At 52.8% G+C, this 27,701-nt stretch overlaps 1 protein-coding gene across 1 annotated transcript; it reads left to right on the top strand.

Annotated features, from left to right (window-relative positions):
- The first annotated feature begins 11,436 nt into the window (after positions 1-11,436).
- LOC138359098 (ribosome-binding protein 1-like) lies at positions 11,437-27,365 on the top strand. Its single transcript, XM_069317804.1, has 2 exons — positions 11,437-11,704; positions 26,317-27,365. Exons 1-2 carry the CDS (start codon positions 11,437-11,439, stop codon positions 27,363-27,365), a joined length of 1,317 nt encoding a protein of 438 aa, XP_069173905.1.
- The last annotated feature ends 336 nt before the right edge of the window (positions 27,366-27,701 follow it).

The raw sequence follows: 27,701 nt of genomic DNA on the forward strand, positions 1-27,701 counted from the left end.
TCTAGGCTGTCCTCCTCCTGCCGTGGGTCTCTAGGCTGTCCTCCTGCCGTGGGTCTCCAGGTTGTCCTCCTCCTGCCGTGGGGGTCTCCAGGCTGTCCTCCTCCTGCCGTGGGTCTCCAGGCTGTCCTCCTGCCGTGGGTCTCCAGGCTGTCCTCCTGCCGTGGGTCTCCAGGCTGTCCTCCTCCTGCCGTGGGTCTCCAGGCTGTCCTCCTGCCGTGGGTCTCCAGGCTGTCCTCCTCCTGCCGTGGGTCTCCAGGCTGTCCTCCTGCCGTGGGTCTCCAGGCTGTCCTCCACGCTGCCAGGGGACGTCAACGCCTCCACGCTGCCAGGGACGGCAACGCCTCCACGCTGCCAGGGACGTCAACGCCTCCACGCTGCCAGGGACGTCAACGCCTCCACGCTGCCAGGGACGTCAACGCCTCCACGCTGCCAGGGACGTCAACACCTCCACGCTACCAGGGGACGTCAACGCCTCCACGCTGCCAGGGACGTCAACGCCTCCACGCTGCCAGGGACGTCAACGCCTCCAGGGACGTCAACGCCTCCAGGTACGTCAACGCCTAAACGCTGCCAGGGGACGTCAACGCCTCCACGCCGCCAGGAATGTCGTCCAAGGGGGCCCATACACAACAGAGGTCCTCGGAATGTTTCCTGCGCGACCCGGAGCCTCAACTGTAATTCTGACTTTGATTCTCTCACGAATTGTCTCTGTTTCCACGCCGGGAGGTAACTCTACACCCAGGCCAGCACCGCTCCCGTGGCCCGCCCTGGTGTCTCGGCCCTCACCTCTCCTCATATGTAGGCATATATTTAGTGGTTTAATTCTGAATTGAATTCACCATCTGGTCACCACTTGGTCCGGGAGACATCTCCCGTCATGCAGGGTGCAGTCGCGCCTCCATAGATCTCCAGTATCAGCTCTTGATACTGGTAATGGCTCAAAAGGGCCACCACTTACGGGCTATTCATGCCCGTGCCACCTCTTGGGTGTCTTAATCAACATCAATCATCAATGAATTGAATTCCTCATTTTGATATGTTTTAAAGACATCATCATCGTCATTGTGATGTCTTTAAGAACGTTGTTAAAGGACAGGTTTATCAGGGGCAATGATTTTATGGTGGCTGTGGTAGTGGTGGCTGTGGTAGTGGTGGCTGTGGTAGTGGAGGCTGTGGTAGTGGTGGCTGTGGCAGTGGTGGCTGTGGTAGTGGTGGCTGTAATAGTCGAGGCTGTGGTAGTGGAGGCTGTGGTAGTGGTGGCTGTCATAGTGGTGGCTGTGGTAGTGGTGGCTGTGGTAGTGGTGGCTGTGGTAGTGGTGGCTGTGGTAGTGGTGGTTGTGGTAGTGGTGGGTGTGGTAGTGGTGGGTGTGGTAGTGGTGGGTGTGGTAGTGGTGGCTGTGGTAGTGGTGGATGTGGTAGTGGTGGCTGTGGTAGTGGTGGTTGTGGTAGTGGTGGCTGTGGTAGTGGTGGCTGTGGTAGTGGAGGCTGTGGTAGTGGTGGCTGTGGTAGTGGTGGCTGTAATAGTCGAGGCTGTGGTAGTGGAGGCTTTGGTAGTGGTGGCTGTCATAGTGGTGGCTGTGGTAGTGGTGGCTGTGGTAGTGGTGGCTGTGGTAGTGGTGGCTGTCATAGTGGTGGCTGTGGTAGTGGTGGCTGTGGTAGTGGTGGCTGTGGTAGTGGTGGTAGTGGTGGCTGTCATAGTGGTGGTTGTGGTAGTGGTGGCTGTGGTAGTGGTGGCTGTGGTAGTGGTGGCTGTGGTAGTGGTGGCTGTGGTAGTGGTGGCTGTCATAGTGGTGGCTGTGGTAGTGGTGGCTGTGGTAGTGGTGGCTGTGGTAGTGGTGGCTGTGGTAGTGGTGGCTGTCATAGTGGTGGTTGTGGTAGTGGTGGCTGTGGTAGTGGTGGCTGTGGTAGTGGTGGCTTTGGTAGTGGTGGCTGTGGTAGTGGTGGCTGTGGTAGTGGTGGCTGTGGTAGTGGTGGCTGTGGTAGTGGTGGCTGTGGTAGTGGTGGCTGTCATAGTGGTGGCTGTGGTAGTGGTGGCTGTGGTAGTGGTGGCTGTGGTAGTGGTGGCTGTCATAGTGGTGGCTGTGGTAGTGGTGGCTGTGGTAGTGGTGGCTGTGGTAGTGGTGGCTGTGGTAGTGGTGGCTGTGGTAGTGGTGGCTGTGGTAGTGGTGGCTGTGGTAGTGGTGGCTGTCATAGTGGTGGCTGTGGTAGTGGTGGCTGTGGTAGTGGTGGGTGTGGTAGTGGTGGGTGTGGTAGTGGTGGCTGTGGTAGTGGTGGCTGTGGTAGTGGTGGGTGTGGTAGTGGTGGGTGTGGTAGTGGTGGCTGTGGTAGTGGTGGCTGTGGTAGTGGTGGCTGTCATAGTGGTGGCTGTGGTAGTGGTGGCTGTGGTAGTGGTGGCTGTGGTAGTGGTGGCTGTCATAGTGGTGGCTGTGGTAGTGGTGGCTGTCATAGTGGTGGCTGTGGTAGTGGTGGCTGTCATAGTGGTGGCTGTGGTAGTGGTGGCTGTGGTAGTGGTGGCTGTGGTAGTGGTGGCTGTGGTAGTGGTGGCTGTGGTAGTGGTGGGTGTGGTAGTGGTGGGTGTGGTAGTGGTGGCTGTGGTAGTGGTGGCTGTGGTAGTGGTGGGTGTGGTAGTGGTGGGTGTGGTAGTGGTGGCTGTGGTAGTGGAGGCTGTGGTAGTGGTGGGTGTGGTAGTGGTGGGTGTGGTAGTGGTGGCTGTGGTAGTGGTGGGTGTGGTAGTGGTGGCTGTGGTAGTGGTGGGTGTGGTAGTGGTGGCTGTGGTAGTGGTGGGTGTGGTAGTGGTGGCTGTGGTAGTGGTGGGTGTGGTAGTGGTGGCTGTGGTAGTGGTGGGTGTGGTAGTGGTGGCTGTGGTAGTGGAGGCTGTGGTAGTGGTGGGTGTGGTAGTGGTGGGTGTGGTAGTGGTGGGTGTGGTAGTGGTGGGTGTGGTAGTGGTGGCTGTGGTAGTGGTGGATGTGGTAGTGGTGGCTGTGGTAGTGGTGGGTGTGGTAGTGGTGGCTGTGGTAGTGGTGGGTGTGGTAGTGGTGGCTGTGGTAGTGGTTGGTGTGGTAGTGGTGGGTGTGGTAGTGGTGGGTGTGGTAGTGGTGGGTGTGGTAGTGGTGGGTGTGGTAGTGGTGGGTGTGGTAGTGGTGGGTGTGGTAGTGGTGGCTGTGGTAGTGGTGGGTGTGGTAGTGGTGGCTGTGGTAGTGGTGGGTGTGGTAGTGGTGGGTGTGGTAGTGGTGGCTGTGGTAGTGGAGGCTGTGGTAGTGGTGGGTGTGGTAGTGGTGGGTGTGGTAGTGGTGGCTGTGGTAGTGGTGGGTGTGGTAGTGGTGGCTGTCATAGTGGTGGCTGTGGTAGTGGTGGCTGTCATAGTGGTGGCTGTGGTAGTGGTGGCTGTGGTAGTGGTGGCTGTGGTAGTGGTGGCTGTGGTAGTGGTGGATGTGGTAGTGGTGGGTGTGGTAGTGGAGGCTGTGGTAGTGGTGGGTGTGGTAGTGGTGGGTGTGGTAGTGGTGGGTGTGGTAGTGGTGGCTGTGGTAGTGGTGGGTGTGGTAGTGGTGGCTGTGGTAGTGGTGGCTGTGGTAGTGGTGGCTGTGGTAGTGGTGGATGTGGTAGTGGTGGGTGTGGTAGTGGTGGGTGTGGTAGTGGTGGCTGTGGTAGTGGTGGCTGTGGTAGTGGTGGGTGTGGTAGTGGTGGGTGTGGTAGTGGTGGCTGTGGTAGTGGAGGCTGTGGTAGTGGTGGGTGTGGTAGTGGTGGGTGTGGTAGTGGTGGCTGTGGTAGTGGTGGGTGTGGTAGTGGTGGCTGTGGTAGTGGTGGGTGTGGTAGTGGTGGCTGTGGTAGTGGTGGGTGTGGTAGTGGTGGCTGTGGTAGTGGTGGGTGTGGTAGTGGTGGCTGTGGTAGTGGTGGGTGTGGTAGTGGTGGCTGTGGTAGTGGAGGCTGTGGTAGTGGTGGGTGTGGTAGTGGTGGGTGTGGTAGTGGTGGGTGTGGTAGTGGTGGGTGTGGTAGTGGTGGCTGTGGTAGTGGTGGATGTGGTAGTGGTGGCTGTGGTAGTGGTGGGTGTGGTAGTGGTGGCTGTGGTAGTGGTGGGTGTGGTAGTGGTGGCTGTGGTAGTGGTTGGTGTGGTAGTGGTGGGTGTGGTAGTGGTGGGTGTGGTAGTGGTGGGTGTGGTAGTGGTGGGTGTGGTAGTGGTGGGTGTGGTAGTGGTGGGTGTGGTAGTGGTGGCTGTGGTAGTGGTGGGTGTGGTAGTGGTGGCTGTGGTAGTGGTGGGTGTGGTAGTGGTGGGTGTGGTAGTGGTGGCTGTGGTAGTGGAGGCTGTGGTAGTGGTGGGTGTGGTAGTGGTGGGTGTGGTAGTGGTGGCTGTGGTAGTGGTGGGTGTGGTAGTGGTGGCTGTCATAGTGGTGGCTGTGGTAGTGGTGGCTGTCATAGTGGTGGCTGTGGTAGTGGTGGCTGTGGTAGTGGTGGCTGTGGTAGTGGTGGCTGTGGTAGTGGTGGATGTGGTAGTGGTGGGTGTGGTAGTGGAGGCTGTGGTAGTGGTGGGTGTGGTAGTGGTGGGTGTGGTAGTGGTGGGTGTGGTAGTGGTGGCTGTGGTAGTGGTGGGTGTGGTAGTGGTGGCTGTGGTAGTGGTGGCTGTGGTAGTGGTGGCTGTGGTAGTGGTGGGTGTGGTAGTGGAGGCTGTGGTAGTGGTGGCTGTGGTAGTGGTGGGTGTGGTAGTGGTGGCTGTGGTAGTGGTGGCTGTGGCAGTTGTGGCTGTGGTAGTGGTGGCTGTGCTAGTGGTGGGTGTGGTAGTGGTGGCTGTGGTAGTGGTGGCTGTGGTAGTGGTGGGTTTGGTAGTGGAGGCTGTGGTAGTGGTGGCTGTGGTAGTGGTGGCTGTGGTAGTGGTGGGTGTGGCAGTGGTGGCTGTGGTAGTGGTGGCTGTGGTAGTGGTGGGTGTGGTAGTGGTGGCTGTGGTAGTGGTGGGTGTGGTAGTGGTGGGTGTGGTAGTGGTGGCTGTGGTAGTGGTGGCTGTGGTAGTGGTGGCTGTGGTAGTGGTGGGTGTGGCAGTGGTGGCTGTGGTAGTGGTGGCTGTGGTAGTGGTGGGTGTGGTAGTGGTAGCTGTGGACTGGAGGCCCCGGTAGAACTATCAGGGGAGATGGGTGGATTCTTTGACATTATCGAGACAGCATCTAACATGGTGTCACTCATCTCTCAGCGGTTCTCCCAGTTTACCCCTCCCACCCCAGTCTCTGGGGAAGACTGGGGGCACCCACACACCCACTGACTGGTCCCCAGACAGGGAAGAAGGGACCCACGACTGCGACTGGCAGTGGACGACTTCTCTGGGGCGTGTGACTGGTGAGTGTAGAGGAATGTCCCTGCTGTCTTTTGCTGGCTTAGTGAAAGGTAATTCGCAGTCATTTGGGATGTAGGACGATGGGGGTTTGGGACGGTGGGGGTTTGGGACGATGGGGGTTTGGGACGATGGTGGTTTGGGACGATGGGGGTTTGGGACGATGGGGGATTGGGACGATGGGGGATTGGGACGATGGGGGATTGGGACGATGGGGGTTTGGGACGATGGGGGTTTGGGACGATGGGGGTTTGGGACGATGGGGGTTTGGGACGATGGGGGTTTGGGACGATGGGGGTTTCGGACGATGGGGGTTTGGGACGGTGGGGGTTTGGGACGATGGGGGTTTGGGACGATGGGGGTTTGGGACGATGGGGGTTTGGGACGATGGGGGTTTGGGACGATGGGGGTTTGGGACGATGGGGGTTTGGGATGATGGGGGTTTGGGACGATGGGGGTTTGGGACGATGGGGGTTTGGGACGATGGGGGTTTGGGACGATGGGGGTTTGGGACGATGGTGGTTTGGGACGATGGTGGTTTCGGACGATGGGGGTTTGGGACGGTGGGGGTTTGGGACGATGGGGGTTTGGGACGATGGGGGTTTGGGACGATGGGGGTTTGGGATGATGGGGGTTTGGGACGATGGGGGTTTGGGACGATGGGGGTTTGGGACGATGGTGGTTTGGGACGATGGGGGTTTGGGATGATGGGGGTTTGGGACGATGGGGGTTTGGGACGATGGGGGTTTGGGACGATGGTGGTTTGGGACGATGGTGGTTTCGGACGATGGGGGTTTGGGACGGTGGGGGTTTGGGACGATGGGGGTTTGGGATGATGGGGGTTTGGGACGGTGGGGGTTTGGGACGATGGGGGATTGGGATGATGGGGGTTTGGGACGATGGGGGTTTGGGACGATGGGGGTTTGGGACGATGGGGGTTTGGGACGATGGAGGTTTGGGACGATGGGGGTTTGGGACGATGGAGGTTTGGGATGATGGGGGTTTGGGACGATGGGGGTTTGGGACGATGGTGGTTTGGGACGATGGGGGATTGGGACGATGGGGGATTGGGACGATGGGGGTTTGGGACGATGGAGGTTTGGGACGATGGGGGTTTGGGACGATGGAGGTTTGGGATGATGGGGGTTTGGGACGATGGGGGTTTGGGACGATGGTGGTTTGGGACGATGGGGGTTTGGGACGATGGGGGATTGGGACGATGGGGGATTGGGACGATGGGGGATTGGGACGATGGGGGATTGGGACGATGGGGGATTGGGACGATGGGGGATTGGGACGATGGGGGATTGGGACGATGGGGGTTTGGGATGAGGCCCAGAGTTTCAGAGCCTATCGGCACGAACCTGTAACAACGTTCTAGGTCTCTGTACTTGTTGGTTTTCTGGGTCTCCCTGAAGGTGGCTGCCCCACCTCCCTCCTCTGTGCTGTAACGTAGATAGGTGTCAGCCAATGTTGAAGCACATGTTTAATCCCATACGACCTAGTTGTATGAATATGTATATATATATATATATATATATATATACATATATATATATATATATATATATATATATATATATTAGTATATTTTGGTAGCAGTCTTTCCTGTAGACATATATTATTAAATATTACCGAAAAAGTAAGATTAATAATTCTAACACGAATTTTCTCTCTCATGTTTCTTTTCACTGTCGATGGTAATTGAAAAATCAATTCTCCAAAATTAATTTTTATTTCTAGTCTGTCGCGACACTTGAACGCGTTTCGTAATAACTTATTACATTTTCAAAGACTTTAGTTTACACACACACAACTATAACCTGCAAACACTAAACAGAGTTTAAACAGCTTTCATTTTATCCATTTGGGTGAGGTGATATGTTACAGCAGTTTTGGATGTGGTGAAAACAAACTTTCAACACAAGACAGAACACGAAACAATGGGTATAATTTTGGGTAAGTTAAAGGGAAGAATGGAAGTAACTGCAAAGGTGCCTATTGGTTTCTTATCTGTCTTTTTAATGTCTTAACTGTTACTGATATTAACTGGTAGTTCAGTGGGCCACGACTTCCTCCTCGCTTCGTATTCGCCGTTTTCCAAGTCTGAGATCGTTCTCCCTATATCTAATGAAGCACTTACAACTCCAGTAAGAGGACCACACAACGCTGTTTTGGAGAAAAATGTATTCTAAAGCCTGAAGGAAGATGTCTATACCAGTGGGGAGGATGTCTCTATCATGGGAAGATGTCTATACCAGTGGGGAGGATGTCTCTATCATGGGAAGATGTCTATACCAGTGGGGAGGATGTCTCTATCATGGGAAGATGTCTATACCAGTGGGAGGATGTCTCTTTCATGGGAAGATGTCTATACCAGTGGGGAGGATGTCTCTATCATGGGAAGATGTCTATACCAGTGGGAGGATGTCTCTATCATGGTATGATGTCTATACCAGTGGGGAGGATGTCTCTATCATGGGAAGATGTCTATACCAGTGGGGGAGGATGTCTCTATCATGGGAAGATGTCTATACCAGTGGGGAGGATGTCTCTATCATGGGAAGATGTCTATACCAGTGGGGAGGATGTCTCTATCATGGGAAGATGTCTATACCAGTGGGGATGATGTCTCTATCATGGGAAGATGTCTATACCAGTGGGGAGGATGTCTCTATCATGGGAAGATGTCTATACCAGTGGGGAGGATGTCTCTATCATGGGAAGATGTCTATACCAGTGGGGAGGATGTCTCTATCATGGGAAGATGTCTATACCAGTGGGGATGATGTCTCTATCATGGGAAGATGTCTATACCAGTGGGGAGGATGTCTCTATCATGGGAAGATGTCTATACCAGTGGGGAGGATGTCTCTATCATGGGAAGATGTCTATACCAGTGGGGATGATGTCTCTATCATGGGAAGATGTCTATACCAGTGGGGAGGATGTCTCTATCATGGGAAGATGTCTATACCAGTGGGGAGGATGTCTCTATCATGGGAAGATGTCTATACCAGTGGGGAGGATGTCTCTATCATGGGAAGATGTCTATACCAGTGGGGATGATGTCTCTATCATGGGAAGATGTCTATACCAGTGGGGAGGATGTCTCTATCATGGGAAGATGTCTATACCAGTGGGGAGGATGTCTCTATCATGGGAAGATGTCTATACCAGTGGGAGGATGTCTCTATCATGGGAAGATGTCTATACCAGTGGGGGAGGATGTCTCTATCATGGGAAGATGTCTATACGAGTGGGGAGGATGTCTCTATCATGGGAAGATGTCTATACCAGTGGGGAGGATGTCTCTATCATGGGAAGATGTCTATACCAGTGGGGAGGATGTCTCTATCATGGGAAGATGTCTATACCAGTGGGGAGGATGTCTCTATCATGGGAAGATGTCTATACCAGTGGGGAGGATGTCTCTATCATGGGAAGATGTCTATACCAGTGGGGAGGATGTCTCTATCATGGGAAGATGTCTATACCAGTGGGGGAGGATGTCTCTATCATGGGAAGATGTCTATACCAGTGGGGAGGATGTCTCTATCATGGGAAGATGTCTATACCAGTGGGGAGGATGTCTCTATCATGGGAAGATGTCTATACCAGTGGGGAGGATGTCTCTATCATGGTAAGATGTCTATACCAGTGGGGAGGATGTCTCTATCATGGGAAGATGTCTATACCAGTGGGGAGGATGTCTCTATCATGGGAAGATGTCTATACCAGTGGGGAGGATGTCTCTATCATGGGAAGATGTCTATACCAGTGGGGAGGATGTCTCTATCATGGGAAGATGTCTATACCAGTGGGGAGGATGTCTCTATCATGGGAAGATGTCTATACCAGTGGGGAGGATGTCTCTATCATGTGAAGATGTCTATACCAGTGGGGAGGATGTCTCTATCATGGGAAGATGTCTATACCAGTGGGGAGGATGTCTCTATCATGGGAAGATGTCTATACCAGTGGGGAGGATGTCTATCATGGGAAGATGTCTATACCAGTGGGGAGGATGTCTCTATCATGGGAAGATGTCTATACCAGTGGGGAGGATGTCTCTATCATGGGAAGATGTCTATACCAGTGGGAGGATGTCTCTATCATGGGAAGATGTCTATACCAGTGGGGAGGATGTCTCTATCATGGGAAGATGTCTATACCAGTGGGGAGGATGTCTCTATCATGGGAAGATGTCTATACCAGTGGGGAGGATGTCTCTATCATGGGAAGATGTCTATACCAGTGGGGAGGATGTCTCTATCATGGGAAGATGTCTATACCAGTAAGAGGATGTCTCTATCAAGGGAAGATGTCTATACCAATGGGGAGGATGTCTCTATCATGGGAAGATGTCTATACCAGTGGGAGGATGTCTCTATCATGGGAAGATGTCTATACCAGTGGGGAGGATGTCTCTATCATGGGAAGATGTCTATACCAGTGGGGAGGATGTCTCTATCATGGGAAGATGTCTATACCAGTGGGGAGGATGTCTCTTTCATGGGAAGATGTCTATACCAGTGGGGAGGATGTCTCTATCATGGGAAGATGTCTATACCAGTGGGGAGGATGTCTCTATCATGGGAAGATGTCTATACCAGTGGGGAGGATGTCTCTATCATGGGAAGATGTCTATACCAGTGGGAGGATGTCTCTATCATGGGAAGATGTCTATACCAGTGGGGAGGATGTCTCTATCATGGGAAGATGTCTATACCAGTGGGGAGGATGTCTCTATCATGGGAAGATGTCTATACCAGTGGGGAGGATGTCTCTATCATGGGAAGATGTCTATACCAGTGGGAGGATGTCTCTATCATGGGAAGATGTCTATACCAGTGGGGAGGATGTCTCTATCATGGGAAGATGTCTATACCAGTGGGGAGGATGTCTCTATCATGGGAAGATGTCTATACCAGTGGGAGGATGTCTCTATCATGGGAAGATGTCTATACCAGTGGGGAGGATGTCTGTATCATGGGAAGATGTCTATACCAGTGGGAGGATGTCTGTATCATGGGAAGATGTCTATACCAGTGGGGAGGATGTCTCTATCATGGGAAGATGTCTATACCAGTGGGGAGGATGTCTCTATCATGGGAAGATGTCTATACCAGTGGGGAGGATGTCTCTATCATGGGAAGATGTCTATACCAGTGGGGAGGATGTCTCTATCATGGTAAGATGTCTATACCAGTAAGAGGATGTCTCTATCATGGGAAGATGTCTATACCAGTGGGAGGATGTCTCTATCATGGGAAGATGTCTATACCAGTGGGGAGGATGTCTCTATCAGTGGGAGGTGATTGATTGCCTGGCTAGACTTGATGTAGTGAGGGAATTTACCGGCAAGAAATAATTAGTATTAAATATTCCTCAACCCAACCCCCCCTTAAAAACCTTTCCCTCCACATTTGGCGACCCTGCCCATAACTCGTTCAACAATTCCTGGGCAGTGAACTACCAAGCGATCAATAATAATGCTTCGAGTACCTTTGCCACTCGCGCCAGATATCCCCGGGGCTCCACTGGCAGCATAAGAGCCGCTAATTCACCGGCCGTAAATCCTAACGCCCACACCCGCTCCGTCCGAGGGCCGGCGGACGGCGTCATTCACCCTGACGCCGGGTGGCCTAGGGGCCTCGTAGCCTGGTGGATAGCGCGCAGGACTCGTAATTCTGTGGCGCGGGTTCGATTCCCGCACGAGGCAGAAACAAATGGGCAAAGTTTTTTTTCACCCTGAATGCCCCTGTTACCTAGCAGTAAATAGGTACCTGGGAGTTAGTCAGCTGTCACGGGTTGCTTCCTGGGGGTGGAGGCCTGGTCGAGGACCGGGCCGCGGGGACACTAAAAAGCCCCGAAATCATCTCAAGATAACCTCAAGATAACCCTTACCAAGTCTCTGTCATGATATTATACGAATCAAAAATGTGTTGAATAATTCTGGTATCCATAGCGGGCGTCGGACGACCTCGGGGTAACCCGAAAACCTCCGATACCAGTCTGGTTTGGGAAGGCTCTTGCGAGTCTGCAAAGGCTCTTAAACACTGGGGAAGGATCTTGCAAGATTTAGAAAGAACTTGTGAGCTGATGATGTGTTTTGGGAGATGTGGAAGAATCTTGCGACCTCTGGAAGGATCTTGCAAACTGAGGAGGGATCTTCTGAGCTGGGGAACAATGTTACCAGCAAGGAAGGATTTTATGAGCAAGATAAGGATCCTTTTCCGGCTCGTAAGATGGGGGAACGATCTTACCAGTTGAGGACGGATCTTAAGGGCTGGAGATCGTTCTTATCAGCTGGGGAAGTATCTTGGAAGCTGTGGATGGACCTTGCGAGCTGGAGAAGGACCTTGCGAGCTGTGGAAGAAGAACACAGTCTGTGGAAAGACATTGCGAAAAATAGCGAGAATGTGACTTCGCGAGTTTATTGCAAAAATTTGCGAAGTTCTGAACACCAGAGAAGCAGGATGCTGGCCCCCCCCCCCTCCCTGTCGGGGTGGACTTGTGAAGGGAAGATGCCACTCTGTGGAGACCTTTCTTGTGTGGTACACTGTGGTGTGGTACACTGTGGTGTGGTACACTGTGGTGTGGTACACTGTGGTGTGGTACACTGTGGTGTGGTACACTGTGTTGTGGTACACTGTACTCACCTAATTGTGCTTGCGGGGGTTGAGCTCTTTGGTCCCGCTTCTCAACTGTCAAACAACAGGTGTACAGGTTCCTGAGCCTACTGGGCTCTATCATATCTACATGTGAAACTGTGTATGGAGTCAGCCTCCACCACATCACTGCCTAATGCATTCCATCTGTTAACTACTCTGACACTGAAAAAGTTCTTTCTAACGTCCCTGTGGCTCATTTGGGTACTCAGTTTCCACCTGTGTCCCCTTGTTCGCATACCACCCGTGTTAAACAGTTTTCTCTATTTACCCTGTCAATTCCTCTGAGAATTTTGTAGGAAGTGATCATGTCTCCCCTTACTCGTCGGTCTTCTAGTGTCGTGAGGTGCATTTCTCCCAGCCTTTCTTCGTAACTCCTGCCTCTTAGTTCTGGGACTAGTCTAGTGGCATATCTCTGAACTTTTTCAAGCTTCGTCTTGTGCTTGACAAGGTACGGGCTCAATGCTGGGGCCGCATACTGCAGGATTGGTCTCACATATGTGGTATACAAGGTTCTGAATGATTCCTTACACAGGTTCCTGAAGGCAGTTCTGATGTTAGCCAGCCTCACATACGCCGCAGATGTTATTCTTTTGATGTGGGCTTCAGGAGACAGGTTTGATGTGATATCAACTCCTAGATCCTTCTCTCTGTCCGTTTCATGAAGGACTTCATCTCCCATTCTGTACCCTGTGTCTGGCCTCCTGTTTCCACTGCCTAGTTTCATTACCTTACATTTACTCGGGTTGAACTTTAGTAGCCATTTGTTGGACCATTCATGCAGTCTGTCTAGGTCATCTTGTAGTCTCATACTGTCTTCCTCCGTCTTAATCCTCCTCATAATTTTTGAATCATCAGCAGACAATGAGAGGAATGATTCTATACCTGGAAGATCTTTACATATATAAGAAACAGTATAGGTTCAAAGACTGACCCCTGCAGAAGCCCACTTGTGACGTCTCGCCAATCTGAGACCTCACCCCTCACAGTGAATCGCTGTCTTCTGTTACTTAGGTACTCCCTTATCCAATGGAGTACCTTCCCTTTCACTCCAGCCTGCATCTCCAGCTTTCGCACTAGTCTCTGGAGTCAATCGAAAAATATGCAGTTTGCCCACCCCTCTTTTTCTTGCCTGATTCTTGTTGCCTGATCGTAGAATTCAATTAATCCTGTGAGGCATGACTTGCCATCCCTGAAACCATGTTGGTGTTGTGACACAAAGTTCCTTCGCTCCAGATGTTCCACTAGCTTTTTTCGCACAATTTTCTTCATCAGCTTGTATGGTATGCAAGTTAGGGACACTGGCCTGTAGTTCAGTGCCTCCTGTCTATCCCCCTTCTTGTATATCGGGACTACGTTTGCCGCCTTCCAAATTTCTGGCAGTTCACCTGTCATCAGTAATTTGTTATATACGATGGAGAGTAGCAGTCACAGTGCTTCTGCTCCTTCCTTTAGTATCCTTGGTGATATTCCATCCAGGCCTATAGCCTTTGTCACATCCAACTCTAGCAAAAGCTACCTTACATCTCCACTGGTAATCTTAAATTCCTCTAGTGGTGCCTGGTTAATTATTCCTTCTGTTATCTCTGGAACTTCTCCTTGCTCTAATATGAAGGCTTCCTGGAATTTCATCTTAAGTTCCTCGCACACTTCTTTGTCATTTGTAGTGAATCCTTCTGCCCCAATCCTCAGTTTCAGTACCTATTCCTTCACTGTTGTCTTTCTCCTGATGTGGCTGTGCAGCAATTTGGGTTGGGTCTTTGCCTTGTTTGCTATGTCGTTTTCATATTGCCCTTCTGCCTCTCTTCTCACCTTGACGTATTCATTCCTGGCTCTCTGGTAACCTTCTCTGCTCTCAAGTGTCCTGTTATTTCTATAGTTTCTCCATGCCCTTTTACTTTGTTGCTTGGCTAGCCTACATCTCTGATTAAACCATGGGTTTCTCATCTGTATTTCAGTTTTTACCTTTTGGGTCGGGATAAACTTTTCTGCTGCCTCCTTACACTTCTGCGTGATGTAGTCCATCATGTCTTGGGCCGTCTTTCCCCATAGCTCTGATTCCCATGTTACATCCGTTAGGAATTTTCTTATCTCCTCATAATTTCGCTCACGGAATGCTAGCCTTTTGCTTTCAGTTCCCTTTCTCGAGTACTTTAGCTCTTCTTCGACCAGATACTCAAACGTCAGTACACTGTGATCGCTCATTCCTACTGGGGCCTTTAAGTCAATTTCCCTTATGTCAGAGTCATTCAGAGTGAAGACCAGGTCGAGTCTCGCTGGTTCATCGTTTTCCCTCATCCTTGTGGGTTTCCTGACATGTTGGCTTGGAAAGTTTCTTGCCGTCACCTCCACTAGTCTGGCTCTCCATGTATCCTCTCCTCCATGTAGTTCCCTGTTCCCCCAGTCTATCCTTCCGTGATTGAAGTCCCCCATGATGAGCAGATGGGATCTATTTCTACAGGCAGCAGAGGCTGCCCTGTCAATGATAGTGTTAACTGCCTTGTTGTGTCTGTCACTCTCCTGCCTGGGTCTTCTGTCATTGGGTGGAGGGTTATATATCACTGCTACTACTACTCTTGGTCCTCCCATCGCCTGTTATGTAGTCTCTGAACCCCTCGCAACCCGGGATGACCATCTCCTTGAAACGCCATTCCTTTCTCATGAGGAGGGCCACTCCGCCACAGTGTAGCTCAAGGTAAACTGTAACAAGGAGGGGCAGCGGGAGGACGGGCAGCGGGAGGAGGGGCAGCGGGAGGAGGGGCAGCGGGAGGAGGGGCAGCGGGAGGAGGGGCAGCGGGAGGAGGGGCAGCGGGAGGAGGGGCAGCGGGAGGAGGGACAGCGGAGGACGGGCAGCGGGTGGAGGGGCAGCGGGAGGACGGGCAGCGGGAGGAGGGGCAGCGGGAGGAGGGGCAGCGGGAGGACGGGCAGCGGGAGGAGGGGCAGCGGGAGGAGGGGCAGCGGGTGGAGGGGCAGCGGGAGGACGGGGCAGCGGGAGGCAGAGGGGGTGGACGAGGTGTGAAAATATAGTAGGTGTCGGGAGTGTGGCCGGCACAACAGAGCGACGGGGCGGTGTTGGTGGAGATGGGCCGACGCGCCCTCCGTGTTTCCGCCTGATTGAAGCAATTACAGCAGGGGGAGGGGTATACGTTTTCTTTATCGGGGCCACCGCTGGTTTCAGGGATCCGGCACGTTCTGCTGGGGGTAGCCGCTTCCCGGATACCATGGTTCGATTCCCATCTGCTTCGTCTCGCTACCAACTGCAGGAACGATATATGTTAACTTCTGCGAGATGTGTGACGGCCTGGACGTGAGCTTACCATGTGACCGTCCGTCGTGGCATGGCGACGAGGGGCTTGTCTTATATGGAAGGGGAGACTCCACTATATCACAAAGTATTTAGTAGAAGAATGAGGGAAATGAAACATTGCAACCCGTTCAGGTCAGGATATGAGGCGCCCTCGTGTGTGTGTGTGTGTGTGTGTGTGTGTGTGTGTGTGTGTGTGTGTGTGTGTGTGTGTGTGTGTGTGTGTGTGTGTGTGTGTGTGTGTGAGCATTTACTGCGTGTTCACTATTTCCGCCAGCAGGATCGATATATTAGCTCTTGGACCCCGCCTTTCGAACCGTCGGTTGAATATGGACTGACTCCCGACTAATTTGTTCATCTATTATATCTTCTACATACATTCCTTTGATACACACACACACACACACTTCCCCAGGATGCAGTCCTTAGCAGCTGTCACTCTCCCAGGTACATATTTAAATCTAGGTGAACTCTCTCGAGTCCTAAGAGCTACGAACTCCGAGCGCTGTCAGTTCGACCACGAGGCTCTGGGGTGCCTACGTATGTGTGTGTGTGAGCGAGCATGTGTGTGTGTGTGTGTGAGTGAGAGAGTGAGCGAAGTGTTGAGAGAGCATCGCTCGGAGGGGGCCCGCCCCACACTCAACAATGTCAGCTGTCCAACTTGGCACATTCTGTTGGAACTCGACAGCAATAATGACGAAAAACAAAATGAATCATCCGAATTTGGAGAGAATGTCGGAAAATACAGTCTTGGTGTGTCGAGATTGGTGGCGTGGGATTGTTGTTGGTGATGATTGTTGTTGGTGGTGGTGGTGGTGGTGACTGTTGCTGGTGGTGGTGATTGTTGTTGGTGGTGGTGGTGGTGGTTGTTGGTGGTGGTGATTGTTGCTGGTGGTGGTGGTGACTGTTGCTGGTTGTGGTGATTGTTGTTGGTGGTGGTGATTGCTGTTGGTGGTGGTGGTGGTTGTTGCTGGTGGTGAGTGTTGTTGGTGGTGGTGGTGGTGGTGATTGTTGTTGGTGGTGGTGATTGTTGTTGGTGGTGGTGGTGGTGGTTGTTGTTGTTGGTGGTGATTGTTGTTGGTGGTGGTGACTGTTGCCGGTGGTGATTGTGGCTGGTGGTGGTGATTGTAGTTGTTGGTGGTGATGATTGGTGGTGGTGATTGTTGCTGGTGGTGGTGACTGTTGCTGGTGGTGGTGATTGTTGCTGGTGGTGGTGATTGTTGCTGGTGGTGGTGGTGATTGTTGCTGGTGGTGGTGATTGTTGCTGGTTGTAGTGATTGCTGCTTGTGGTGGTGAGTAGGGGTGGTGGTGATTGTTGCTGGTGGTGCTGATAGTTGCTGGAGGTGATTGTTGCTGGAGGAGGTGATTGTTGCTGGTGGTGGTGATTGTTGCTGGTGGTGGTGATTGTTGCTGGTGGTGATTGTTGCTGGAGGAGGTGATTGTTGCTGGTGGTGGTGATTGTTGCTGGAGGAGGTGATTGTTGCTGGTGGTGGTGATTGTTGCTAGTGGTGGTGATTGTTGCTGGTGGTGGTGATTGTTGCTGGTGGTGGTGATTGTCGTTGGTGGTGGTGATTGTTGCTGGTGGTGGTGATTGTTGCTGGTGGTGGTGATTGTTGCTGGTGGTGGTGATTGTTGCTGGTGGTGGTGATTGTTGCTGGTGGTGGTGATTGTTGCTGGTGGTGGTGATTGTCGCTGGTGGTGGTGATTGTCGTTGGTGGTGGTGATTGTCGTTGGTGGTGGTGATTGTTGTTGGTGGTGGTGATTGTTGTTCTTGGTGGTGATTGTTGTAGTGTGGTGGTGATTGTTGCTGGTGGTGGTGATTGTCGCTGGTGGTGGTGATTGTTGTTGGTGGTGATTGTCGTTGGTGGTGGTGATTGTTGTTGGTGGTGGTGATTGTTGTAGTGTGGTGGTGATTGTTGCTGGTGGTGGTGATTGTCGCTGGTGGTGGTGATTGTCGTTGGTGGTGATTGTCGTTGGTGGTGATTGTCATTGGTGGTGGTGATTGTTGGTGGTGGTGATTGTTGTTGGTGGTTGTGATTGTTGTTGGTGGTGGTGATTGTTGTTGGTGGTGGTGATTGTTGTTGGTGGTGGTGATTGTTGTTGTTGGTGGGGATTGTTGTTGTTGGTGGTGATTGTTGTAGTGTGGTGGTGATTGTTGTAGTGTGGTGGTGATTGTTGTAGTGTGGTGGTGATTGTTGCTGGTTGTTGTGATTGTTGTAGTGTGGTGGTGATTGTTGCTGGTTGTGGTGATTGTTGTAGTGTGGTGGTGATTGTTGTTGGTTGTGGGAAATCTACCAGTGATTAATTAATTTAATTTTAAATTAATTTGTAACGTCCTGTATTTTAATTGTATTTATTCCTTATATATAACTTGGACTGAATGTTTAATTTAATATCAACAGTAAAATTGTTTCCACACAAATGGTTTCTAATTATTAGGTTCAGTTATACCGTAATTAAGCCGTTAACATTGTTAATGTCGCTAAATTATAATTAAACGGTTAGTGTATATTGTTAGTATGAATTATAGCATTCTTATCTGATTAGACGACTTAGTGACTGTGGCACTGGTGTAGATTACCTGAGTGGCTGTAATGGCGTCGAGTGGTCCCTACTGTAATGGCGTCGAGTGGGCCCTACTGTAATGGCGTCGAGTGGCCCCTGCTGTAATGGCGTCGAGTGGTCCCTACTGTAATGGCGTCGAGTGGGCCCTACTGTAATGGCGTCGAGTGGTCCCTACTGTAATGGCGTCGAGTGGGCCCTACTGTAATGGCGTCGAGTGGGCCCTACTGTAATGGCGTCGAGTGGTCCCTACTGTAATGGCGTCGAGTGGTCCCTACTGTAATGGCGTCGAGTGGGCCCTGCTGTAATGGCGTCGAGTGGGCCCTGCTGTAATGGCGTCGAGTGGCCCCTGCTGTAATGGCGTCGAGTGGTCCCTACTGTAATGGCGTCGAGTGGGCCCTACTGTAATGGCGTCGAGTGGTCCCTACTGTAATGGCGTCGAGTGGTCCCTGCTGTAATGGCGTCGAGTGGTCCCTGCTGTAATGGCGTCGAGTGGCCCCTGCTGTAATGGCGTCGAGTGGCCCCTGCTGTAATGGCGTCGAGTGGCCCCTGCTGTAATGGCGTCGAGTGGGCCCTACTGTAATGGCGTCGAGTGGGCCCTACTGTAATGGCGTCGAGTGGTCCCTACTGTAATGGCGTCGAGTGGTCCCTACTGTAATGGCGTCGAGTGGTCCCTACTGTAATGGCGTCGAGTGGTCCCTACTGTAATGGCGTCGAGTGGTCCCTACTGTAATGGCGTCGAGTGGTCCCTACTGTAATGGCGTCGAGTGGGCCCTACTGTAATGGCGTCGAGTGGGCCCTACTGTAATGGCGTCGAGTGGTCCCTGCTGTAATGGCGTCGAGTGGCCCCTGCTGTAATGGCGTCGAGTGGTCCCTACTGTAATGGCGTCGAGTGGGCCCTACTGTAATGGCGTCGAGTGGTCCCTGCTGTAATGGCGTCGAGTGGCCCCTGCTGTAATGGCGTCGAGTGGCCCCTGCTGTAATGGCGTCGAGTGGTCCCTGCTGTAATGGCGTCGAGTGGCCCCTGCTGTAATGGCGTCGAGTGGTCCCTACTGTAATGGCGTCGAGTGGGCCCTACTGTAATGGCGTCGAGTGGGCCCTACTGTAATGGCGTCGAGTGGCCCCTGATGTAATGGCGTCGAGTGGCCCCTACTGTAATGGCGTCGAGTGGTCCCTGCTGTAATGGCGTCGAGTGGCCCCTGCTGTAATGGCGTCGAGTGGCCCCTGCTGTAATGGCGTCGAGTGGCCCCTGCTGTAATGGCGTCGAGTGGCCCCTGATGTAATGGCGTCGAGTGGTCCCTGCTGTAATGGCGTCGAGTGGCCCCTGCTGTAATGGCGTCGAGTGGTCCCTGCTATAATGGCGTCGAGTGGTCCCTACTGTAATGGCGTCGAGTGGCCCCTGCTGTAATGGCGTCGAGTGGTCCCTGCTGTAATGGCGTCGAGTGGCCCCTGCTGTAATGGCGTCGAGTGGTCCCTGCTGTAATGGCGTCGAGTGGCCCCTGCTGTAATGGCGTCGAGTGGTCCCTGCTGTAATGGCGTCGAGTGGCCCCTGCTGTAATGGCGTCGAGTGGTCCCTGCTATAATGGCGTCGAGTGGTCCCTACTGTAATGGCGTCGAGTGGCCCCTGCTGTAATGGCGTCGAGTGGGCCCTGCTGTAATGGCGTCGAGTGGCCCCTGCTGTAATGGCGTCGAGTGGTCCCTGCTATAATGGCGTCGAGTGGTCCCTGCTGTAATGGCGTCGAGTGGCCCCTGCTGTAATGGCGTCGAGTGGTCCCTGCTGTAATGGCGTCGAGTGGCCCCTGCTGTAATGGCGTCGAGTGGCCCCTGCTGTAATGGCGTCGAGTGGCCCCTGCTGTAATGGCGTCGAGTGGACCCTGATGTAATGGCGTCGAGTGGACCCTGCTGTAATGGCGTCGAGTGGACCCTGATGTAATGGCGTCGAGTGGACCCTGCTGTAATGGCGTCGAGTGGACCCTGCTGTAATGGCGTCGAGTGGACCCTGCTGTAATGGCGTCGAGTGGCCCCTGCTGTAATGGCGTCGAGTGGTCCCTGCTGTAATGGCGTCGAGTGGACCCTGATGTAATGGCGTCGAGTGGACCCTGCTGTAATGGCGTCGAGTGGTCCCTACTGTAATGACGTCGAGTGGACCCTGCTGTAATGGCGTCGAGTGGACCCTGCTGTAATGGCGTCGAGTGGACCCTGCTGTAATGGCGTCGAGTGGACCCTGATGTAATGGCGTCGAGTGGGCCCTGCTGTAATGGCGTCGAGTGGTCCCTACTGTAATGGCGTCGAGTGGCCCCTGCTGTAATGGCGTCGAGTGGACCCTGCTGTAATGGCGTCGAGTGACCCCTACTGTAATGGCGTCGAGTGGCCCCTGCTGTAATGGCGTCGAGTGGGCCCTACTGTAATGGCGTCGAGTGGTCCCTACTGTAATGGCGTCGAGTGGACCCTGCTGTAATGGCGTCGAGTGGCCCCTACTGTAATGGCGTCGAGTGGCCCCTACTGTAATGGCGTCGAGTGGTCCCTACTGTAATGGCGTCGAGTGGCCCCTGCTGTAATGGCGTCGAGTGGTCCCTGCTGTAATGGCGTCGAGTGGCTCCTGCTGTAATGGCGTCGAGTGGTCCCTACTGTAATGGCGTCGAGTGGTCCCTACTGTAATGGCGTCGAGTGGCCCCTGCTGTAATGGCGTCGAGTGGTCCCTACTGTAATGGCGTCGAGTGGCCCCTGCTGTAATGGCGTCGAGTGGCCCCTGCTGTAATGGCGTCGAGTGGTCCCTACTGTAATGGCGTCGAGTGGCCCCTGCTGTAATGGCGTCGAGTGGCCCCTGCTGTAATGGCGTCGAGTGGCCCCTGCTGTAATGGCGTCGAGTGACCCCTACTGTAATGGCGTCGAGTGGCCCCTGCTGTAATGGCGTCGAGTGACCCCTGCTGTAATGGCGTCGAGTGACCCCTACTGTAATGGCGTCGAGTGGTCCCTACTGTAATGGCGTCGAGTGGCCCCTGCTGTAATGGCGTCGAGTGGCCCCTGCTGTAATGGCGTCGAGTGGCCCCTGCTGTAATGGCGTCGAGTGGTCCCTGCTGTAATGGCGTCGAGTGGCCCCACTAAATACCGTCAATTTAGGTATTTATTAGTTCAGATACCAATGGTCTTCAAGTGACACAAACTACAGGTGTGTTACCTGGGGAGGCTTCGCGAGTAATTACTGACTACTGCAGTTGGATGTGTAATTAATTGTAGATGAATACAAAACAGCTGTAATATTACTTTCTACTTATTGTATTTGAATTGAGTAATGTCGAGAGTTTTCGCAAGTGTTGCTGGTGATTGTTGGTGATGGTGGTGATTGTTGGTGGTGGTGGTGATTGTTGTTGGTGGTGGTGATTGTTGGTGGTGGTGGTGATTGTTGGTGATGGTGGTGGTGATTGTTGGTGGTGGTGATTGTTGGTGGTGGTGGTGGTGATTGTTGGTGATGGTGGTGATTGTTGGTGGTGGTGGTGATTGTTGGTGGTGGTGGTGATTGTTGGTGGTGGTGGTGGGGATTGGTGGTGTTGGTGATGATGGTGGTTGTTGGTGTTACTGGTGATTGTTGGTGTTGCTGGTGATTGTTGGTGATGGTGGTGATTGTTAGTGGTGTTGGTGATTGTTGGTGATGATGGTGATTGTTGGTGGTGGTGGTGGTTGTTGGTGTTACTGGTGATTGTTGTTGGTGGTGGTGTTTGTTGGTGATGGTGGTGATTGTTAGTGGTGTTGGTGATTGTTGGTGATGATGGTGATTGTTGGTGGTGGTGGTGGTTGTTGGTGTTACTGGTGATTGTTGTTGGTGGTGGTGATTGTTGTTGGTGGTGGTGATTGTTGGTGATAGTGGTGGTGATTGCCAGGGGTGGAGGGAGGGGGGAGTGCCAGGGGTAGAAGGAGGGAGGAGTGCCAGGGGTAGGAGGAGGGAGGGGGGAGTGCCAGGGGTGGAGGGAGTGGGGAGTGCCAGGGGTGGAGGGAGGGAGGAGTGCCAGGGGTGGAGGGAGGGTAGAGTGCCAGGGGTGGAGGGAGGATGGAGTGCCAGGGGTGGAGGGAGGGAGGAGTGCCAGGGGTGGAGGGAGGGTGGAGTGCCAGGGGTGGAGGGAGGGTGGAGTGCCAGGGGTGGAGGGAGAAGTGTCAGGGTGAATGGAGGAGGAAGGGCTGCCAGGATGGAGGGTGGAGGGAGGGGGGGGGGAGGGTGAGCGTGAGAACAGCGCCCCAACAATGGCTGTGGACCAACACGGTAAGTCAACAAGGGCTGCCACTTCCCGGGCCCCGCTCACCCTTAATTAAGGGTGCCGGGTCCCGGCGACCTTGTTGACTGTGCTGGCAGTAGTCCTACTTAAGGTCAGGTAGGTAAGCCTCAGGTTAGGGCAGGGCGAGGTAGCTTACTTTTGTTGCCATTATGTTTGATAAGTTAGCTTAGGGAGCCGGTCGGCCGAGCGGACAGCACACTGGACTTGTGATCCTGTGGTCTTGGGTTCGATCCCAGGCGCCGGCGAGAAACAATGGGCAGAGTTTCTTTCACCCTATGCCCCTGTTACGTAGCAGTAAGATAGGTACCTGGGTGTTAGTCAGCTGTCACGGGCTGCTTCCTGGGGGTGGAGGCCTGGTCGAGGACCGGGCCGCGCGGACACTAAAGCCCCGAAATCATCTCAAGATAACCTCAAGAAGATAGGAGGGTCAGATAGGGTCAGATAAGGTCAGATAGGGTAGGGTAGGGTAGTTTGGGGTAAGTTAGGTTAGATTAAGTTTGGGTAGGGAATGATAGGTTGGGTTTAGGTTAGGGTTAAGATTAAGTTGGGTTGGGTTAAATTAGATGAGAATACGATAGGTTAGGTAACTTTAGGTGAGGTTAAGTTAGATGAGGGTAGGTTAGGTTAGGTGAGGTTAGGTGAGGATAGGTGAGGATAGGTAAGGTTGTGTTACATGGGCAGATGGTTTGGTTGTGTCACTAGCAAGGGGTGACGGGAGGGGCAAGGGAGAGGGGAGAGGGGGAGGGAAGAGGGGAGGGGAAGAGGGGGAGGGGAGGGGAGGGAAGAGGGGGGAGGGGGGAGGAAGAGTATCGGGATGAGCGGCAGTTATCAACAGGAGGAAATCATGTAATGTGATTGGTGCTTGTCCTGTGGCGCCTGCGGGGGGGGGGGAGGGGGGGTTAGGGAGGGTGGGAGTGAGAGAGGGAGGGAGTGAGTGTCGGAGTGTACGTGAGAGTGTACGTGGGAGTGTGTGAGTTTACGTGGGAGTGTGTGAGTTTACGTGGGAGTGTACGTGGGAGTGTGGGAGGAAGGGAGTGAGGGTGGGAGTGAGTGAGTGAGTGAGTGAGTGAGTGAGTGAGTGAGTGAGTGAGTGAGGGAGGGAGGGAGGGAGGGAGGGAGTGATAGTGAGGGAGGGAGGGAGGGAGTGATAGTGAGGGAGGGAGGGAGGGAGTGATAGTGAGGGAGGGAGTGATAGTGAGGGAGGGAGGGAGGGAGTGATAGTGAGGGAGTGAGGGAGGGGAGGGAGGGAGGGAGGGAGGGAGGGGAGGGAGGGAGGGAGGGGAGGGGAGGGGAGGGAGGGAGGGGAGGGAGAGAGGGAGTGAAGGAGAGAGGGAGTGAAGGAGAGAGGGAGTGAAGGAGAGAGGGAGTGAAGGAGAGAGGGAGTGAGGGGAGGGAGTGGAGGGGAGGGAGTGGAGGGAGTGAGGGAGAGAGGGAGTGAAGGAGAGAGGGAGTGAGGGGAGGGAGTGGAGGGAGGGAGGGAGTGGAGGGAGGGAGGGAGTGGAGGGAGGGAGGGAGGGGTGACATCATGCGGGCTGGTAATTGGACTATTGTTGGGTGCTGGGGTCATCTCCGTCATGGAAGTGATGCCCCCATACCCAGCAGTGTGTGTGTGCGAGTGTGTGTGTGCGAGTGTGTGTGTGTGTGTGTGTGTGTGTGTGTGTGTGTGTGTGTGTGTGTGTGTGTGTGTGTGTGTGTTTGTGTGTGTGTACTCACCTAGTTGTGCCTGCAGGATCGATTGTTGGCTCTTGGATCCCGCCTTTCTAGCCATCGGTTGTTTAAAGCAATGACTCCTGTCCTACTTCTCTTTCATACCTAGTTTTAAAGTTATGAATAGTGTTTGCTTCCACAATGTGCTCCATTACTTTATTCCATTTCCCACTACTCTCACACTAAAAGAAAGCTTTATAACATCTCTATGACTCGTCTGAGTTTGCAGCTCCACCTATGACCCCTTGTTCTGTTGATATTCCGTGTGAACATTTCGTTTCTTCCACTCTATCACTCACCTTAAGTATTTTGTATGCTGCTATCATATTTTCCCGCTCCCTCCTTTTTTCTAACGTCGTCAGGTTCAGTTCCTTCAGGCGCTCTTCATATCCCATCCCTCACAATGCTGGGACGAGTCTCGTCGCAAATTTCTGAACCTTTTCCAGTTTCTTAATGTTTTCTTCCAGTTGGGGGGCTCCATGACGGGGCTGCATACTCTGAGACTGGTCTCACGTAGGCAGTGTAAAGCTCTCTGAATGCCTCCTTATTTAGGTTTCTAAATTACGTTCTAGCTTTTGCTAGCATAGAGTACGCTGCTGTCGTTATCCAATTTAGATGTGCCTCAGGAGTTAGATTTGGTGTTACGTCCACTCCCAGGTCTCTTTCTCGAATCGTCACAGGACGATAGTTTCCCTTCATTGTGTTCTGACCCTTTGGTCTCCTGTCACCTAGTCCCATTTTCATAATTTTACACTTACTCGTGTTGAACTCCAGTAGCCATTTCCCTGACCATTTCTGCAGCTTGTTCAAGTCCTCTTGCAGGATCCTACAATCCTCATCTCTCACAACTCATCTCATTACTTTCGCATCATCTGCAAACATCGACATATAGGACTCGACTCCTGTAAACATGTCGTTCACGTATATTGGAAATAGAACTGGTCCCAACACCGATCCTTGAGGTACTCCATTCGTTACTGTTCGCCGGTCTAACATCTCGCCCCCTGACTGTTATACTCTCTGGCTCCTTCCTGTCAGGTGGTTCTTCACCCATACTAGGGCCATTCCGTTTACTCCCGCCTACCTCTCAAGTTTGAATAGCAGTCTCCATGTGCGGTACTGAATTCAAAGGCTTTTTGACAGTCCAGAAATATGCAGTCTGCCCATCCTTCCCTGTCCTGCCTTATTCTTGTTACTTTATCATTGAATTCCAGAAGGTTTGTTAGGCATGATTTTCCTTCTCTGAACCCATGTTGGTGTTTGTTTACATACCTAAAGTTCTCTAGGTGTGTAACCAGTCTTAACCTGATTATTCCTTCAAGCACTTGTCAGTTATACGTCTGGTCTGTAGTAAATTGGTATCACATTTGCCTTCTTCCAGCACTTGGGCAACTCTCCCTTCGTAAGTAACTCATTATAGATCCTTGCCAGAGGCACGCTGAGGGCCTGCGCTGCCTCTTTTAGTATTCACGGTGATACTTTGTCTGGTCTAACTGCTTTAGTTGCATCCAGTGTTGTCAACTGTTTCATTACCTCCTCTGCTGTCACCTCTATATCTGTTAGTCTCTCATCTTGGGTCATCTCCTTATCTAACAATGGGAGCTGCTCAGGTTCGGTTGTGAACACTCCATGGAAACTGGCGTTCAGTACCTCGCAGATTTCCTTGTCATTTTCTATATATGCCCCTTCTGTTTTCCTTAGTCTTGTCACTTGGTCTTGTCACACGGACATTTTCCCTCTTATATGACTATGTAGTAATTTTGGTTGCTTTTTCGCTTTTATTGCAATATCGTTTTCATAATTTCCTTCCGATACTCTCCTTATATTAATGTATTCATTCCTAGCTCTGTTGCATATTATCTTATTGTCCTCTGTCCTTTGTCCTCTGTACTTCCTCCACTCCCTCCTGCTTTCTCATTTTGGCTTCCTGACACTGTCTATTAAACCATGGGGCATTATATTCCCTCTTACATATTTCCTTTACTGTTGGTATAAAACTCTCCTCGGCCTTGCATTTCCATATGACTAAGTCCATCATATCGTGCACTTTTTTTCCTCTTAGTTCTTCTGTAATTCCCTTTCCTATAGTCAACTCTAATTCCCCAGACCTCTTGTCCCATGGTGACAATTTTAAGCTCGGTCATGTAGTCAAAGACCATGACACAATGGTCACTGGCTTCTAGTGGTATTTCATGTTCCATATCCGTAATGTCTTGCTCATTCTGGGTGATAAAATGGTCTAACAGTCTCGGTGTATTCCCTCCTCTTCCCCTTGTATTCCCTCCTTCCCATTCACATGATTAGGAAATTCCTGTCTATAACTTCCACTAATTTTGCTCCCCACGTTTCTTCCTCACCATGGGGATTCCTTGATTCCCAATCACCAGCTGCCAGGTGGTGGTGAGAAGCTGCACCAGCTGCCAGAAGGTGGTGAGAAGCTGCACCAGCTGTCAGAAGGTGGCGAGAAGCTGCACTAGCTGCCAGAAGGTAGTGAGAAGCAGCACCAGCTGCCAGAAGGTGGTGAGAAGCTGCACCAGCTGCCAGAAGGTAGTGAGACGCTGCACCAGCTGCCAGAAGGTGGTGAGAAGCTGCACCAGCTGCCAGAAGGTAGTGAGAAGCAGCACCAGCTGTCAGAAGGTGGCGAGAAGCTGCACCAGCTGCCAGAAGGTGGTGAGAAGCTGCACCAGCTGCCAGAAGGTAGTGAGAAGCTGCACCAGCTGCCAGAAGGTGGTGAGAAGCTGCACCAGCTGCCAGAAGGTAGTGAGAAGCAGCACCAGCTGTCAGAAGGTGGCGAGAAGCTGCACCAGCTGCTAGAAGGTAGTGAGAAGCTGCACCAGCTGCCAGAAGGTGGCGAGAAGCTGCACCAGCTGCTAGAAGGTAGTGAGAAGCTGCACCAGCTGTCAGAAGGTGGCGAGAAGCTGCACCAGCTGCCAGAAGGTGGTGAGAAGCTGCACCAGCTGCCAGAAGGTGGTGAGAAGCTGCACCAGCTGCCAGAAGGTGGTGAGAAGCTGCACCAGCTGTCAGAAGGTGGCGAGAAGCTGCACCAGCTGCCAGAAGGTGGTGAGAAGCAGCACCAGCTGCCAGAAGGTGGTGAGAAGCTGCACCAGCTGCCAGAAGGTGGTGAGAAGCCGCACCAGCTGCCGGAAGGTGGTGAGAAGCTGAACCAGCTGTCAGAAGGTGGTGAGAAGCTGCACCAGCTGCCAGAAGGTAGTGAGAAGCTGCACCAGCTGCCAGGTGATGGTGAGAAGCTGCACCAGCTGCCAGAAGGTGGTGAGAAGCTGCACCAGCTGCCGGAAGGTGGTGAGAAGCTGCACCAGCTGCCAGAAGGTGGTGAGAAGCTGCACCAGCTGCCAGAAGGTAGTGAGAAGCCGCACCAGCTGCCAGAAGGTGGTGAGAAGTTGCACCAGCTGCCAGAAGGTAGTGAGAAGCCGCACCAGCTGCCAGAAGGTGGTGAGACGCTGCTCCAGCTGCCAGAAGGTGGTGAGAAGCTGCACCAGCTGTCAGAAGGTAGTGAGAAGCTGCACCAGCTGCCATAGTGATCACTGTTGCCAATAAATCAGTGAATATTTCCTGCTCTCGTGCGGGCGTCAAGGGCCACTCCGCCACCCCGCGCGCGGGCTGCATGTGTTAAGAGTGACGCCACACACACACAAACACACACACACACACACACACACACACACACACACACACACACACACACACACACACACACACACACACACACACACACACACACACACACACACACACACACACACACACACACACACACACACACACACACACACCCACACCCCACACACACACACACACACACACACACACACACACACACACACACACACACACACACACACACACACACACTC

Source organism: Procambarus clarkii, chromosome 89, assembly GCF_040958095.1.
Source record: "Procambarus clarkii isolate CNS0578487 chromosome 89, FALCON_Pclarkii_2.0, whole genome shotgun sequence".
NCBI lineage: Eukaryota > Metazoa > Arthropoda > Malacostraca > Decapoda > Cambaridae > Procambarus > Procambarus clarkii.